Source organism: Sphaerodactylus townsendi, linkage group LG06, assembly GCF_021028975.2.
Source record: "Sphaerodactylus townsendi isolate TG3544 linkage group LG06, MPM_Stown_v2.3, whole genome shotgun sequence".
Lineage (NCBI taxonomy): Eukaryota > Metazoa > Chordata > Lepidosauria > Squamata > Sphaerodactylidae > Sphaerodactylus > Sphaerodactylus townsendi.
Window position 1 is genome coordinate 103,476,516 of NC_059430.1, and position 14,705 is coordinate 103,491,220.

Genomic DNA, 14,705 nt, shown 5'->3' on the forward strand with positions numbered 1-14,705 from the left:
TCCTCTTCTTTTCCTGTTGCCTTCAACTTCTTTTTAGTTTTATTATCTTTTCCAGGGGCTGTTGTCTACTCATAATGTGACCAAAGTATGATAGCCTCAACTCTGTCATTTTAGCTCCTAAGGAAAGTTCAGACTTGTTTTGATCTAGAACCCACTTGTCTCTTTTGGCAGTCCACAGTATCTCTAGAACTCTCCTCCAACACCCTATTTCAAAGAAGGAGGAGGAGAAGAAGAAGAAGAAGAAGAAGAAGAAGAAGAAGAAGAGGAGGAGGAGGAAGAGGAAGAAGAGGAGGAGGAAGAAGAGGAGGAGGAGGAGGTGCTGTGTGGTTTCCGGGCTGTATGGCCGTGTTCTAGCAGCATTCTCTCCTGACGTTTTGCCGGTATCTGTGGCTGGCATCTGTTAGCCGCCTTTGTAGCCTCATTGGGCAACAGAACTAAATAAATATATGAGATAATCCTTGTACTATTAGGAATAGACGTTTGAAAATTAACGAATCAAAATCAAAACCAAAAACACACCAGCCACTAATAATGATGATGAAAAAAAAATACAGGCACTATTTTCCACTGAGGCCAATTGAAACAAACAAAAAAATGAAATAATATGAACAGCTTTAATAACCCATTTAATTAATTAGACCTTTTTTTCCCTAAAAAGGGAAGCAAACAAAGATGTTCATCCCTACTTATGTTTTTATGTTCTGCTCTGCTGCTCTTGTATTTTACTTTGGAGAATCTGAACAGCCTTCTCTCTCAAAGTCCTGGCCCTACCTGCACCCATCCCGACTCATTCCTGTACCGAGTATATGAGAAGTCCCAATGGACTCCTTAAGTGCTTTGCCTACCTTTTCTCACAGACTCGCAATTGCAACAGAAAGATTTTCATCGCTAAGGTTGTTCCTTGGAATACATGAAAAATTAATAAGTCAAACATGTTCTTAGCATGTGAAGAATGCCCTTCCTTCCACCAGTACAAATCTACAGAGACTCCCCTCTTGCCCCGGGTCTCGTCGTGTGATAATAATCCTCCCCACAGAGTAGGGGCTCACCTGCTTGAGGATCTGCACAGCCACTATGTGGGTGCAATCAAAGATGATCCGGAACTCCCGTCCCCTCTTCATTTCCTTCAGCAAAGGTCGAGCGTCATCTGTTTCTAGGGGCAGCTGACGGATTTTCAAGCGAATGTTATATCTTGATGGGGCCATGATCAGCTCTTGCAGTCGGATGAGACCTTGGGAGATAACAGCCAGTGAGATTAGCCACCCATTTGATCACGTGGGGGGCATAAAATTGTGCTTCCTACATGCTCAAGGTGCCTGCACCTGTCCCGGCACCAGGTATGACTCTGCCCCCAGGGTTTCAGTGCATGAGTTATGATCTGGGAGCCAAATCCATTCCTTTCATCATTTAACAATTTGTCAGGAGCCTCAGCTTGATGGACAACAGTGTTTATTTTCAGGACAATGTACCCAGAAAAAGGTTAACAGTTTGACATCTGAGTGCTGTTAAGAACAGCAGAGTAGGAGAGAACATCACTGCACATGAGTCTCCAACCACTTCTGAGGGCTCCGGGTTGGATGCTGACTCCTCCTTCTCCACCATCAGGACAAACTCAAAGCCCTCAAAAGTGGGGGAAGATCTAGCAGTGGCCCTTTGGCTGAAACTTTTGCTCTCCCCTGGGTTGGGAAGGTGTGTGTGGGAGGAGTTACCTGAAAACAGCTGAGGTCATGGACCCCTCACTAGTGCTTACTTGAGCAACAAAGGCATCACACAAACCATTTTATGTCAGTGTGAGTGAATGCTTGCATAGGAAGAGCCTGTGAATTCACGCACCTGGCTGTGTGCTAGGAAATGCATGCAGCTTCGCTGCACATTCTCTAGTGCTCTCCTGCGGCTGATGCAGTTATGGAACCTGCTCCTTTGGGTGTGTCACAAACTTTGTTCTTGGCCTACATTCAGTCCTGCAACCGCCCTTTTCAAGTCCTGAATCCTGCCTTAGATTGCCTCGCTGCAGTTCAGCCAGGCAACGATACCCCAGATCTGGCAGGACAAACCTTCCCTCTGCACAGAACTACAGTATTCACCTTTCCAAGGTCAGATTTGAAATATATGACAAATCGGCTTCTTAGGGGTAATTAATTCCATTCTGGAAAAGCACAGCCTGCTGCACGCAATTATGATATTGCAGGAGCCAAAAAACCCCCACCTCCCTGCATAAAACAAACACAAGCAAGCAAATACTCCGACATCAAGTGCTGAGCCCTCAATGGGGAGAATTCTTAATTGAAAAGTCACAGTTTGAAGTGATCTTTTTGTCAATAACATATGGGGACGGGGGACTGCAGATGCAGTTAAGTGGCATATGACACAGGAAGTAGCCATTTCAAACCATGAGAAAATGTGGGACCATTCCCAGTAATGTGGCTAATATCTTTATGATCTGGTATAACTCTGTTCCTATAAAGAAAATGTGGTTAGGGGTCAAAACTCAGCTAGTAGATCCTAGTGTTTGCATGCAGTTCCAACTCTGAACCCCCAAATTAAAATAGATTAAAACTCTGGACCTTCACGTGGTTCATGGAATCCCACCTACTAGGTCAGGAGTTCCTACAGAGGTGCCATTTTCTTCTTCTGCTTTTTGGAAGGACCTGATGCACGGAGAGCAAACATGCTATTCCTCCTGCCTCATTTTGCAGAAGGGAAGCAGAACAGCAAGGTTAGATCACTCAGTGGTGGGGAGATTTTCTTCATAGCTCCTATCATTGACTCTGTGCTCACCAATATACACCTCCTGGTACCTGGGCATGTCAATGCTCTCCAGCTCTTTTGGACAAGGGTCTTAGCCTTAGCACCAGTGAGGTCATGACTCTGGCCCCCACTCTTCCTGTCATATGACTGTCATCACATGGGTCCCTGGCACATGCTTGAAGCTCAGTGGGTCCTGGGTCTGGACCATTTGGCTAGACTGGACAGCAACTTCCTTATATTCACTTGGAAAAATATATACTCAGTTGGAAGAGACCACAAGGGTCATTAAGTCCAACCCCCTGTAATGCAGAAACACACAATCGAAGCACCCTTGATAGATGGCCATCCAGCCTCTCTTTAAAAACCTCCAAAGAAGGAGACTCCACCACACTCCAAGGTAGTGCATTCTACTATCAAACAGCCCTTATTGTCAGGAAGTTCTTTCTAATGTTCAGGTGGACTCTCTTTTCCTGCACCTTGAATCCATTACTCCTTGTCTCTGGAGCAGCAGAATACAAGCTGGCTCCATCTTAAACATTACATCCTTTCAAATATTTAAACATGGCTATCATGTCACATCTTAGCCTTCTCTTCTCCAGACCAAACATATCCAGCTCCCTAAGACTCTCCTTATAAGGCATGGAATCCAGACCTTTGACCATTTTGAGCCCAGTAGCACCTTAAAAACGAGTAAGATTTCCAGTGTATTAAGTTTTATAGAGTCAAAGCTTCCTTCTGACTCTGAAAAGCTTATACCCTGGAAATCTTGTTGCTAGTGGACTCAAATCTAAGTTGCTACCAGACTCAAATCTTTCTCTTCCCTGCAGACTAATACAAGTATCCTCCTGAAGTGGTCCAATGAGGACACTTCTGATCTTACTTACTCTGATGACTTTTTTTCAAGCCTATTGTGTGGTCCAGGAGTTTTTATTATGCAACAACATCCCTTTTACTCTATTAGAGATTAAATTAGATTACATTACTCTATTAGAGATTAGAGATTCAGTGAATACTCCTCATTACAGGTCCAACTACTCAACCCAACTTACCTGTGCTGTCGTCATATACCACCGTCGCTGACCTCCACTTCAGGTACTGTACAAGGTCCAAAATGGCATGGCTGAGAGAGGCATAGTCCGGGTAAAGGTTAACATAGAAAGTGTCCTTGTTATCCAACGGATGATGCTTCCATCGTAGCTGTATATGGGGTACTTCCAGTGCATTGCAAATGGACTGGACGGCATTGGTACAGGAGCCCTGGGAAGGTCCAAATATTGCTACAACGCCAAGTGCGAGCTGGTCGCAGGCTGTAATGAAAAGGGAGTGAAGCTGTCAGCAATAACAAGGGGGCAGAAAACAAGCAACTGACAAGGAGAGCATTGCAAAACCCACCAGCACCTATCAAATGTCTCCCCTCAGGGATAGCCCGTGCAATCAAAGAGCTCAAGAGTAAGGTTTTGCATCCCTTCCAAGAATTAGCCATATCTTCACCACACCTGAAGTACTGACCATCGCTATTTTATACTCAATGAGGGGAAAGAGATTGTGGCTCAGTGGCAGAACATATGCTTTGCATGTAGATGGTCTCAAGCCAATCTCTTGGAAATCTCTACCTAAGACTCTGGAGAGCTGTTGCCAGTCTGAGAAGATAATACGGATTTGTCTAACTTCTGAAAAGTCGCTAGAGCATAGGGGTCAAACTCACGGCCCTCCAGTTGTTATGGACTACAGTTCCAATCATCCCCTGCCAGCATGATGCTGGCAGGGGATGATGGGAACTGTAGTCCATAACATCTGAAGGGCCACGAGTTTGACACCTGTGCGCTAGAGCATATTTTGTTTGTCTGCCCGAAATTTACTGAATTTAGACCCATTTTTTTTCTTAAGGCTCCAATTTTGGCAGGCCCTTGACCTCCTAACTCCAAACTGAATTATCTCCTGAATAATCAGGATCCCATGTTATTGGAAATGGTGGCCAATTTCTTGATTAATACTCTGAAATAATCCTATGGGCTTCCCTCTCTGTATATATTATGTTTGTACACTTTCGACATTCCTCCCGGTTCTCTTATTTTGCCTATTTTTATCCGGTGTACCTCTTTTTGGTGCCTAATAAAGGTTACTGTAATGTAATACAGATTTTGATGGACCAAGAGTCCAGTTCAGTCAAAGGAAGTTTCATGTGCGTTCACCTTCCACTTCAGTGGAACCATATGCAAAACCTCTGAATGCCCAGTGATTGGTTCTTTGCACGTTACAGCTATAAATGCTTGCTATTTGCTATTCTTTTGATATTCTGTTCTGTTTTCCTCTGTATGGGCTCTTAGTATCTGTTCCAAGCTTGCAAAGATCCTCTGCCACGTCAGCAAAGAACCCTTAAAGCCATTGTGTGTAGCAGAGTTGGACAACACACTGGAACGCAGTAGGAAGTCAGACGCACACAGCAGCTCAACTTCACAGAAACGGTCCTACTTTTATTCATTCATAAATATATTTCACACAGACAAAGTGCTCTGCCAGGCAGTGCGAAGACAAGTGTCTCACAGGGCGAATCCGCACACAAGTAAAATAGGTTCAACCCAGTTCCCTGAGAAGGGTACTAACCTAGGTCGAAGCCATTGTGGTTCCCCACTGCAACCAGCTTGATCCCAGCTCGGAGGGCGGAAACATCCTGTGCCTCTTCGCTGCTCCATTCCGATTGGCTACTGTTCTACAACCATGTTCTGTTTATCCCCACACAAGTTATAAAAAAACTGCCACAGGAATGGAGGGACGAAGGTGGCATTTTTTGATTGGCCAGCTGTACGCATGCCCGAAACACTCAGCTGTGATTGGCTGAATGGGGGACTCCTGGCACCAGAGATTCTGCACTTTACTGGAATCGAGCTGAGTTTGAGCGTGGTTCCCTGAAAAAGTGGTAGTTCCCAACTGGAGTTGGAAATTTGACCCTTACACGGGGCAAAGCTGGTACACAACCGTGTCGATCCCAGTGATTGTGCGGAGCACTTAGGTTGAACACAGCTCAAACTTAGGTCGATAACCCAAGTGCGGAATCGACCACAAACCTAAGTACACTGCAGCCTTATATCTGGTTTACTGGCCAATCACAGTTCTTTACCAATTAAACCTAGAATGAGGCTGTGTCTTGTGATATCTGTCAGTTAGATTTTGATGATCAGACACCAGTTACAGCAGTGCTCCGAAAGGGTATTTCTCTAAAAATAGGTAGAACACCTAAGCTAATAGCTCCTGTAGCAGAGAACTAACAGGTAACCAGAAGGAAGGCTTTCTTCCTTAGAAACAGGAATACAGGATTACGGGGAACTACCTTATACTGAATCAAGAACTGAATTCACCAAAATAGTACTGTCCACTCAGACTGGCTGTGGTTCTCCAGGGTCACAGTCAGAAATCTCTCAAATCACTCACCACCTGATCCTTTTAATGGGAGATGCCAGGGACTGAACCTTGATTCTTCTGCCGACCAAGCAGATGCTCTATGGTTGAGTCACAGACCCATCACTAAAGGGCTTACTCTGGCTACTTGGTTGAGTCAGAAAGTGGGCCACTTTCACACTGACACGGGTGTCTTCTGGCTACACATGGTAACACTCTTGCTTTTCTGGTGATGTGACACTGATTCATTTTTAACTCCAAGGAACACACATAACACAGAAATTCAGAGAGCACTCCCGTTGTTCTGACTGTTGTTCAGAAGAAACGGCTTCATTCTCTCGCCTTCTCATTTTGCAGGTTGGTTGGCTGCTGATGCTCATGAGGGGGAAGGGCCAGGGACCACTTGGCCAATGGAAGGAGCCTTCTTCTCTCTTCTCCTCCTTCTACCAATGATCTTTCATATGACGCCGAATGTGACATTAATGTGGCAGCTCCAGAATATCACAAGGATGCTAACGCTTAAGGGAAATTCTGCTGCAATAAACATTGAAAAAGTTTCTGTCTTAAAGAAAATCTCATTTTCCCACCTCAAGTGGACTGGATATACATGTGAAATGCAGCAAAGTAAACTGTAGATAAGCCCACTTAAGAAGGGGCTTTCTGCTTCTGTGCTAGAAACCTTTCTCAAAACCTAAAACCAACATCCCCTTACTGGAAAACTACATATATGACTACCCAACCAGTCAATGGACCTATGGCATTTATTTTGTTGAAGACCAGGAGCAAAAGATGAGTAACAATGGGAAATTACATAAATTTCTAGTATTACGGTTTCCTTGTTCAATTCACCATAACCAAAGGCATATATGAAATGCACCACAATGCATCTCTTCAGAAATGGATGATGTAGATTCTGTGATGGAGCAGTGGGCATGGATGTGAGAACTATCTTTTTTCTGAACATGAGATACCTGGGAAGACTTCAAACAGATTATTTTAATGTTTGCTCATCACCTGGAATTCTAGTACAGCAGCAGACTTCTCAAATTATGGCCTGATAATTGATGTCCATGTTGCAATAAAGGCACAAAAAATGGGTTACTAACATTTCCAGGACAACATCGCTGGCATGCCGCCTTGAGCCCATCAGGGGAAGGATAGCCTATTGTTAGGTCTCAATCCTTGAATCAATAAACAGGTTGATCAGTAGCGTTTATTGAAAAGGTAACGAAGCACCCAGCTTTAAAGAAGCCAGTTCTGCCAGATCTGGCTTCTGCGACCCTCTTTATCCAGAAACAATCCCCCTCCCGATTTCCCAAAGAATGTGAGAAAGAGTTACATCAGAACCTAAATGCCCCAAGGTCAGTGACAGTTAGAGATAAAGCCACCTGGTCTGCTACCCCCATAGAACAACAGAAACATCCCATTTCCCATGGGAGTAGAGGGTATCAGGGATAAGTCTATTTATCTACCAAGCGTGTGAAACTTTAGAAGTAAGATCAAGGAACTAATGTTCCATTACTGCAGTGATAATATTTAAAGGCAAAGTACATATATCTAAAAGCAGTTACATTTACAGGAATGCATCTCAATCACCCAGATACAACCACTGTCTATTTATTTTGTAGCAACAGCATGGAGTTAGGAATGCACCTCTATCAACTAGGTGTCATCCCTGAGACCTTTAAATCAAATTATAAATGTAAATAAGTAAGGCCTTGAATAGTCACTATTCTATTAGTCATCTCTGATTTCTAAGTTGTCCTGAAAAGATTATCCCAATATTCTCCATCTGTGAAAAGGAATCATATAGATGATCCCTTTAAGTGATTACTAGAAACCATCTGCTCAAATGCTTATTATGAGTGTGTGTGTGTGTGTGTGAGAGAGAGAGAGAGAGACACACACACACACACACACAGAGATGGCATTAAAGAGAACTGCATTGTTAGGCAGAAAGTTTCCAGTCTTTCCTTTGTAACGAAAAAGTCCTGAATAGCAAAATATTAATTAAACATGAGGGAAAGGACACACACACACACATACACACACACACACACACACACACACACTCTTTATTTACTTGTCACATTCCATTATCATTGCCTTTAAGCAGACCCACATTAAAGTCTTTTTAAAATCTCTAAAGAGAAAAAACTATATTAACTATTAGTAAGGTTTGTGGCTGGTAGAGATGTTGCATTTGATGGTTCTGGCACAGGTTTAACAGAAAGGCTTTCCAGTTCAGCATTTGAGTGAAAAGGATTTCTACTTCCTTCCTGCAAAAGAAAACCAAATGATATCCCTGGAATGCAATAAACCAACACAAAGTAAGCCAACAGTCTGGTGGCCAACAGCCTGGTGGCCATGCAATGGATGACTATCTTCTACAATTTGGCTCTTAGAAGGTTGAGGGATGGACTCAAGAGTCTCTAGTCTCCATATTCCACTTGCCTGTCCACCTCCCTCCTGCTAGTGGCACGAAGCTGTTCCAGTTGCCGGGCTGAGATTTAGCTCATCCTAATGTCCATCTCCTTCTTGCCTCCAAACCCAGATCTCTCTGCCCAGCTTCCTCAGTGAGACTCTCCCACATTTTATCAAAGAGGTCTCTGCTGCTGCCCTTGAGCACTTTTCTAGCTGACCCCAACCCTTCCTTTCCTCAAAACTCTGTTCCTTCTGCCTGCAATTCTCCCTGGCCCCAGAGTCTCATTGGTATTCTTTCTCATTGCTATTGAGAGCAGATGTGGCATAACAGTGAAGAACTCTAATCTGGAGTACCAGATCTGATTTCCCACTTTTCCACATGAAGACTGTGGGTTACCTTGGGCAAGTAATGGTTGTTGCAGAACTCTCTTCGCCCCACCTACCTCACAAGGTGCCTGCTATGGGGACAGGAAGGGAAGGAGTTTGTAAGCCGTTTTGAGAACACTTAAGGTTGAGAAAAGCGGGATATAAATCCAAACTCTTCTTCAAACTCTTTTGTCCTTTTAGCCCCTCCCCTCAATTCTGGTCTCCTTGCCCCATTGTTTCCCCATACCCTGGTAAGAGCTGGCTTTCCTGTCCACAGCCTGTTTCAAATAACTATTTGTGTCCAGGATCTGTGAGAGTTTTTCATTCCTGTCAGACTGCAAGTTGCTCCTTCCCTCACAGAAGCGGGCTCAGATCATTTACGTTCCCTGAGCAACTGGAACATTACACCCAGCTCAATCAAGTCGTATCTGACTTACGGTAACCCCTGATGGGGTTTTCAAGGCAAGAGATGTTCAGAGGTGCTTTGCCATTGCCTGCCTCCATGTCACTACCCTCATATACCTTAAAGGTCTCCCTTCAAAATCCTTGCCAGACTCACACTGCTTAGTTTCTGAGGTTTGATGAGATCAAGCTACCCTGGGCCATTCGGGTCACAGAGGCTGAGTTAGACTGATAGAAACACAATTTTAAAAAATCCAGTGGAAGCATTGTTCATACACTCTTGGAGAAAAGCCAGAATAATAAATAAATGAGTACATTGTCCTTAACTGCAGCAACTGATAGAGGGTGATGGTTACAGTGTTTAACCTTGACTCCCCTCCCCACAAAAGTCAAAACCCAAATTACTTGTATCTCAACATACTAAAGGTCTTTCACTAGCTTTAGACTTCTTTAGACATCTATTCTTCTGTTTCCCCCTGTAGATAAAGATTTCAGAAAAAGCAACACGAACACATTAAGATGCTATCCCCTGGAATTCAGGTCTACAAGTACCAATAACAGTAATTCAAGGATGCTTTTCCTGCTGTCACTGTACTTCTGGAAATGATGGTCCCCCAAAAACAGCCATATAAATTTCATGACACTCTCTGACCTTGTCCCGACATTCTCACACAAGGCCACCTAGCATCAATATCCAGGACGTTCTTCAAGGTCTAGGTCCACTGAAGGAGGCATGGAATCTTATACCATAATGACAAACCAAGAAATTCCTTCTCCAGGTCAACAAAATGCACAGCTTCACGGGATGGAATCCAAAAGGCATGAAAGAAGCATGCTCTGTACCTACCTTTTTTAGTGGCTTCAAAGCTATCATGAAAATGTATCCTCTGGATATCATATGTTAAGGTTGTGTTTGGTAACAAAGTTCTATTTCTATTGATAATGTTGGCAGAGAATCGGAAGGCTTGCTCCTCGGCATTCATTCCTTGGGCATTGGGACCTTCTGCATATTCAAAGATTCCTCCTGCAAGAAAATAATGGAATATGAACACCAGGTCAAATGTCATAGTGTACTGTTGGGCTCCCTTTCATAATTTCCATATCACCAAAGGTGCATATTGCATTGAACAAAGGAAGTGACACAGACACACCACCAGTGTGGTATAGTGGGTAAGAGCAGGTGGATTCTAATCTGGAGAACCGGGTTTGATTCCCCACTCCTCCACCTGAGTGGCAGAGGCTTATCTGGTGAACCAGATGTATTTCCGCACTCCTGCATTCCTGCTGGGTGACTCTGGGCTAGTCACAGTTCATTCAGAACGCTCTCAGCCCCACCTACCTCACAAGGTGCCTGTTGTGGGGAGAGGAAGGGAAAGGAGCTTGTAAGCCACCTTGAATCTCCTTACAGGAGAGAAAGGTGGGGTATAAATCCAAACTCTTCTTATTCTCCTCAAAAACTCAGGGTTGTGGTAGATATGTCAGTGACATGCACCAGATATGTGTTTAGGGCATCTCCCTTTCTCAAAATCCTTGTTTCCTGTGGCAAACATTTTGGTGGGTCTATGGTGCCACATTAAGCATTAATAGTCAAAAAATGTTGTGGCATCTTAAAAGATTCATTGTAGCATCAGATACTATGGGGCAGAGCCCATCATGGAATGGAGCTCTAGGTCACAAAGGCCCACTTCCAAACCAAAATTGACAGTTGTTGTAGGGTTGTCAAGACACACAGATTTACTGAAGCATGAACTTTCATATGCAAGAGATTCACTTCATGATGGGCTTCAGCTCACAGCAGCATATGCTGCAATAAATCTGTTATTCTTTGTGGTCTCACAACACCGCTTTGTTTTGGCTACAACAGCAAATGGCTGCATACTCTGGGCAGAGCACTGATAAGTTTCAAGAAGGTCAGAATTAGGGTTACACCCTATCTCCTTACCTCCTGCTTGGGCTCAGGTGCCACCCATTTGCAACTCCATCATTATTAGTCAATGGGGAGTAGTAGTTTAGAGTGATGGAGCAAAAAGACCCAGGGTGGAATCCTCACTTAGCCATGAAATCTGACTGGGTGACCATGGGCCAGTCACACATTCTCAGTCTAACCTGACAAAGGTGTTGTGAGCACAAAATGGAGGAGAGAAGAAGAAACATAGGCAACTCCCCTTCATCTTTGGGATGTGGAAAATATCAGGTGACTGCCATGCCGGGACACTGTCAATTATTCAAAACATGGTCTGTTGAAAAACAAACTTTTTGTTCTGTGAGGGATGAGCAGAGGCAAGGCCGTGACAGAGAATAGCTCACGTAGGCTAACCATTAAGAAATGGAGAGAGACCATTAAGACTCGATTGGCTGCTTTAAATTTGTGTGTGTGTGACATTCCACCTTCCTCAGGCTTTACATCAATTCCACCCACTGCAGGCAGCCTCTCTTTTCTTGGTACTTTCATTTTTCTTCATGTCTCTTTTATCACTTTATTACTTCCATGCTCTTTCTCACTCATCATCCAACTAACACTCCTGCCCCCACCCTTCCTTGTTCCTCTTAGGTTTTTGTGTGGTTCTTTCCCAAACACAAAAGCCATCTTCCCACCGATCACGTTAGCCTCTCACAATCAACATTTTCTTTCTTTGTGGTTAGAATATTAGAGAAGGTTCTGTAGCATTACAACAGCCCAGCTAATAGGTGGCAGTTTAAAGTCTATTATTTACAGGAAAAAAATGAATTTTTTTTCTCTGACACAGCATTCCATTTTTTTTCTGGTCCTTAACGTTACAAGCTTCTTCCATCTCCTGTTTTGTCCTTTAGGTTCACCAGACAAGCAGCTATTTCCTGACAAGCAACCTCACAGGAACTGCTCTACATATACAGGTGCCGTCAGATGGCAACTCCAGCAAGGGGCTTTCAAGGCAAGTGAGAAGAAGAGGTGGATTGCCATTGCCTGCCTCTGAAGAATCTTCCTTGCCGGTCTCCCTGCTCAGCTTCTGAGATCTGATGATGATGGACTACACCATGATGATGTTGGACTATACTACGCCTTCCCTCCAGAACCATTCTAGCTGAGGGAGTACCCAGACTCTGACTATACCACACTGCCTTCCCTCCAGAACCATTCTAGCTGAGGGAGAATCCAAACCCCTGACTATACCATACTGCTTTCCCTCCTAGAACCATTCTAGCTGAGGGCGTACCCAGACTTGGGGACGTTTGCCTGCACTGTTCAGAAGTTATTAATAGCATTCTCTCTCCCCAAAGGGAAAGCCACTCGCATCACAGCACCACAAAGCTATCCTGGGCTGCACATCTGCAAGTCCCGTCCTCAGTCCCCGACTGGCACCCTCTCCAACTGTGGTGCCACCAGAGCCCAGGCGGAAATCGTGTAATTGCTTCACCTTGTTTCGGAGATGGCAGGAACAATGGCATGTTGCTCTCCACCCCCGCTTGCTCCCCCATGGAACGGTGGAGACAGAACGAAACCAGGCGCTGTCTGATTAACAAGCAACTCAAAATAATTAATGGATGAATGAAATACACAGATGCAGGCAGTAACAGATGGATCTCCTGATTCATTAGAGGGGAAGCCGGCCTCCCTTTTTGGTGTCAGGAGAGCTTGTTGGGAGCTGTGTCTGAACATGTCTCTCCAGGCACTTCATTATCTTTTATTTATTACATTTGTATTCCACTCTTCCTTCCTCCAATGAGCTCCAGCAGGGATATGGGGGAGTTATTCCCTTTTTATCTTCACAGCCCTGTGAGGCACAGAGGCAAAGACCATCCTGCTTCCTTCATGCTACTGAACTCTCCTTAGTTTTATTGCAAAAGAAAACGAATTCCACCATATATATAGGGCTGCTAACTTTCCATCAGAAAATTCTTTGAGATGTGGGGGCTGGAGCCTGGGAAGGGTGGGCTTAGGAAAGGGAGAGATCTTGGCTAGGTATAACACCATGGTGGCGAACCTATGGCACTTCATAGACTACAATTCCCATCAGCCCCTGCCAGCACGGCCAATTGGGAATTGTAGTTCATGAACATCTGGGCTGATGAAATTGTAGTTCATGAACATCTGGAGTGCCATAGGTTCCCCACCACTGGAACATGATACAGTCCACCTTCCAAAGCTGCCATGTCCTTCAGGGAATTGATCGCTTGTCATCTGAGGATCAGTTCTAATTCCGGGAGGTCTCCAAGTCTCCCATAGTGTGTATGACAAATAACCACCCGCACCAACAGCTTTAGGTCCAAAAGAACCAAGTTAATTCTTCAGTCAATTCACAATCCTATATCAATAGAAGTAACATTTCATGAACACCATGGAGGGGGGCAATCCTAACCATTTAGGTATAGTCAAAGGTTTTCACGGCCGGAATCACTGGGGTGTTGTGGGATTTCTGGGCTGTATGGCCATATTCCAGTAGCATTTTCTCCTGACCTTTTGCCTGCATCTGTGGCTGGAATCTTCAGATGATCTGACAGTAGTAAAGTAAGTGGAGTATATATACCTGTGGAATGTCCAGGGTGGGAGAAAGAACCATTTGCATTGGTTAACGCTTACTAATTGCACCCAATGCAAATGGGTTTTTCTCCCACCCTGGACATTCCACAGGTATATATACTCCACTTGCTTTACTACCATCAGATCCTCTGAATGATACCCGACCTGTTCAGATGCAGATGTGAATCAGGAGAAAATGCTACTGAGGCACAACCACAGACTCAAGAAGCCTAAACCACGGTCCACTATTCATTACCGAATCACATCTTGCAGTATCTTTAAAAAGTTTGAAGGACATTTTTGTTTCAGTCTCAGCGACTTCCACACGTGGACTTACCACCAATGAACAAACCAGCTCTTTAACCATCAGCCAGACATCCATGCTAGCGATGGCAAGACAAGAAGTCCTTGTCCCTCACGCCATTGTGCCTCCTGGCCTGACTCCCAAACCGAGCATAAATGTTTGGGGAGGGACTATGGTTCAGTGGTGGAACATCTGTCTGCATGCAGAAGGCCCCAGGTTCGATCCCCAGCATCTCCAGCTGAAAGGATCGCCTAGTAGTGGGTGATGTGAAAGACCTTTGCCTGAGACCCTGGTGAGCTGCTGCTTCTCCACTGACTTGGATAGACCAATGGTCTGATTTGGCATAAGGCAGCTTCATGCATATGTTTGTGAGTTTGTGTTAACTGAACGTTGTTTGCTTGTTCTTGCACTGCTGCCTTGGAAAACACAGTTTGATCCAGAGGGTTCTGAGCATGTGGCAGTGCAAGGAACATTGCGGAGTGCTCAACGCCTGTGCAGGTGCATGCACACAAAGCCAGAAGCCTTTAAATGATGCGTAGCTGGCCCACTGATGACCCTGAGGCACAT

At 44.5% G+C, this 14,705-nt stretch overlaps 1 protein-coding gene across 1 annotated transcript in view; it reads right to left on the reverse strand.

Annotated features, from left to right (window-relative positions):
- The window catches only part of GRIK3 (glutamate ionotropic receptor kainate type subunit 3), a 253,820-nt gene that overhangs the window by 87,855 nt on the left and 151,260 nt on the right, over window positions 1–14,705 (reverse strand). Inside the window, 3 exon segments of the mRNA XM_048500433.1 lie at window positions 1,050–1,231; window positions 3,798–4,055; window positions 10,184–10,360. Of these exon segments, the coding sequence (XP_048356390.1) occupies window positions 1,050–1,231; window positions 3,798–4,055; window positions 10,184–10,360 (617 nt within the window).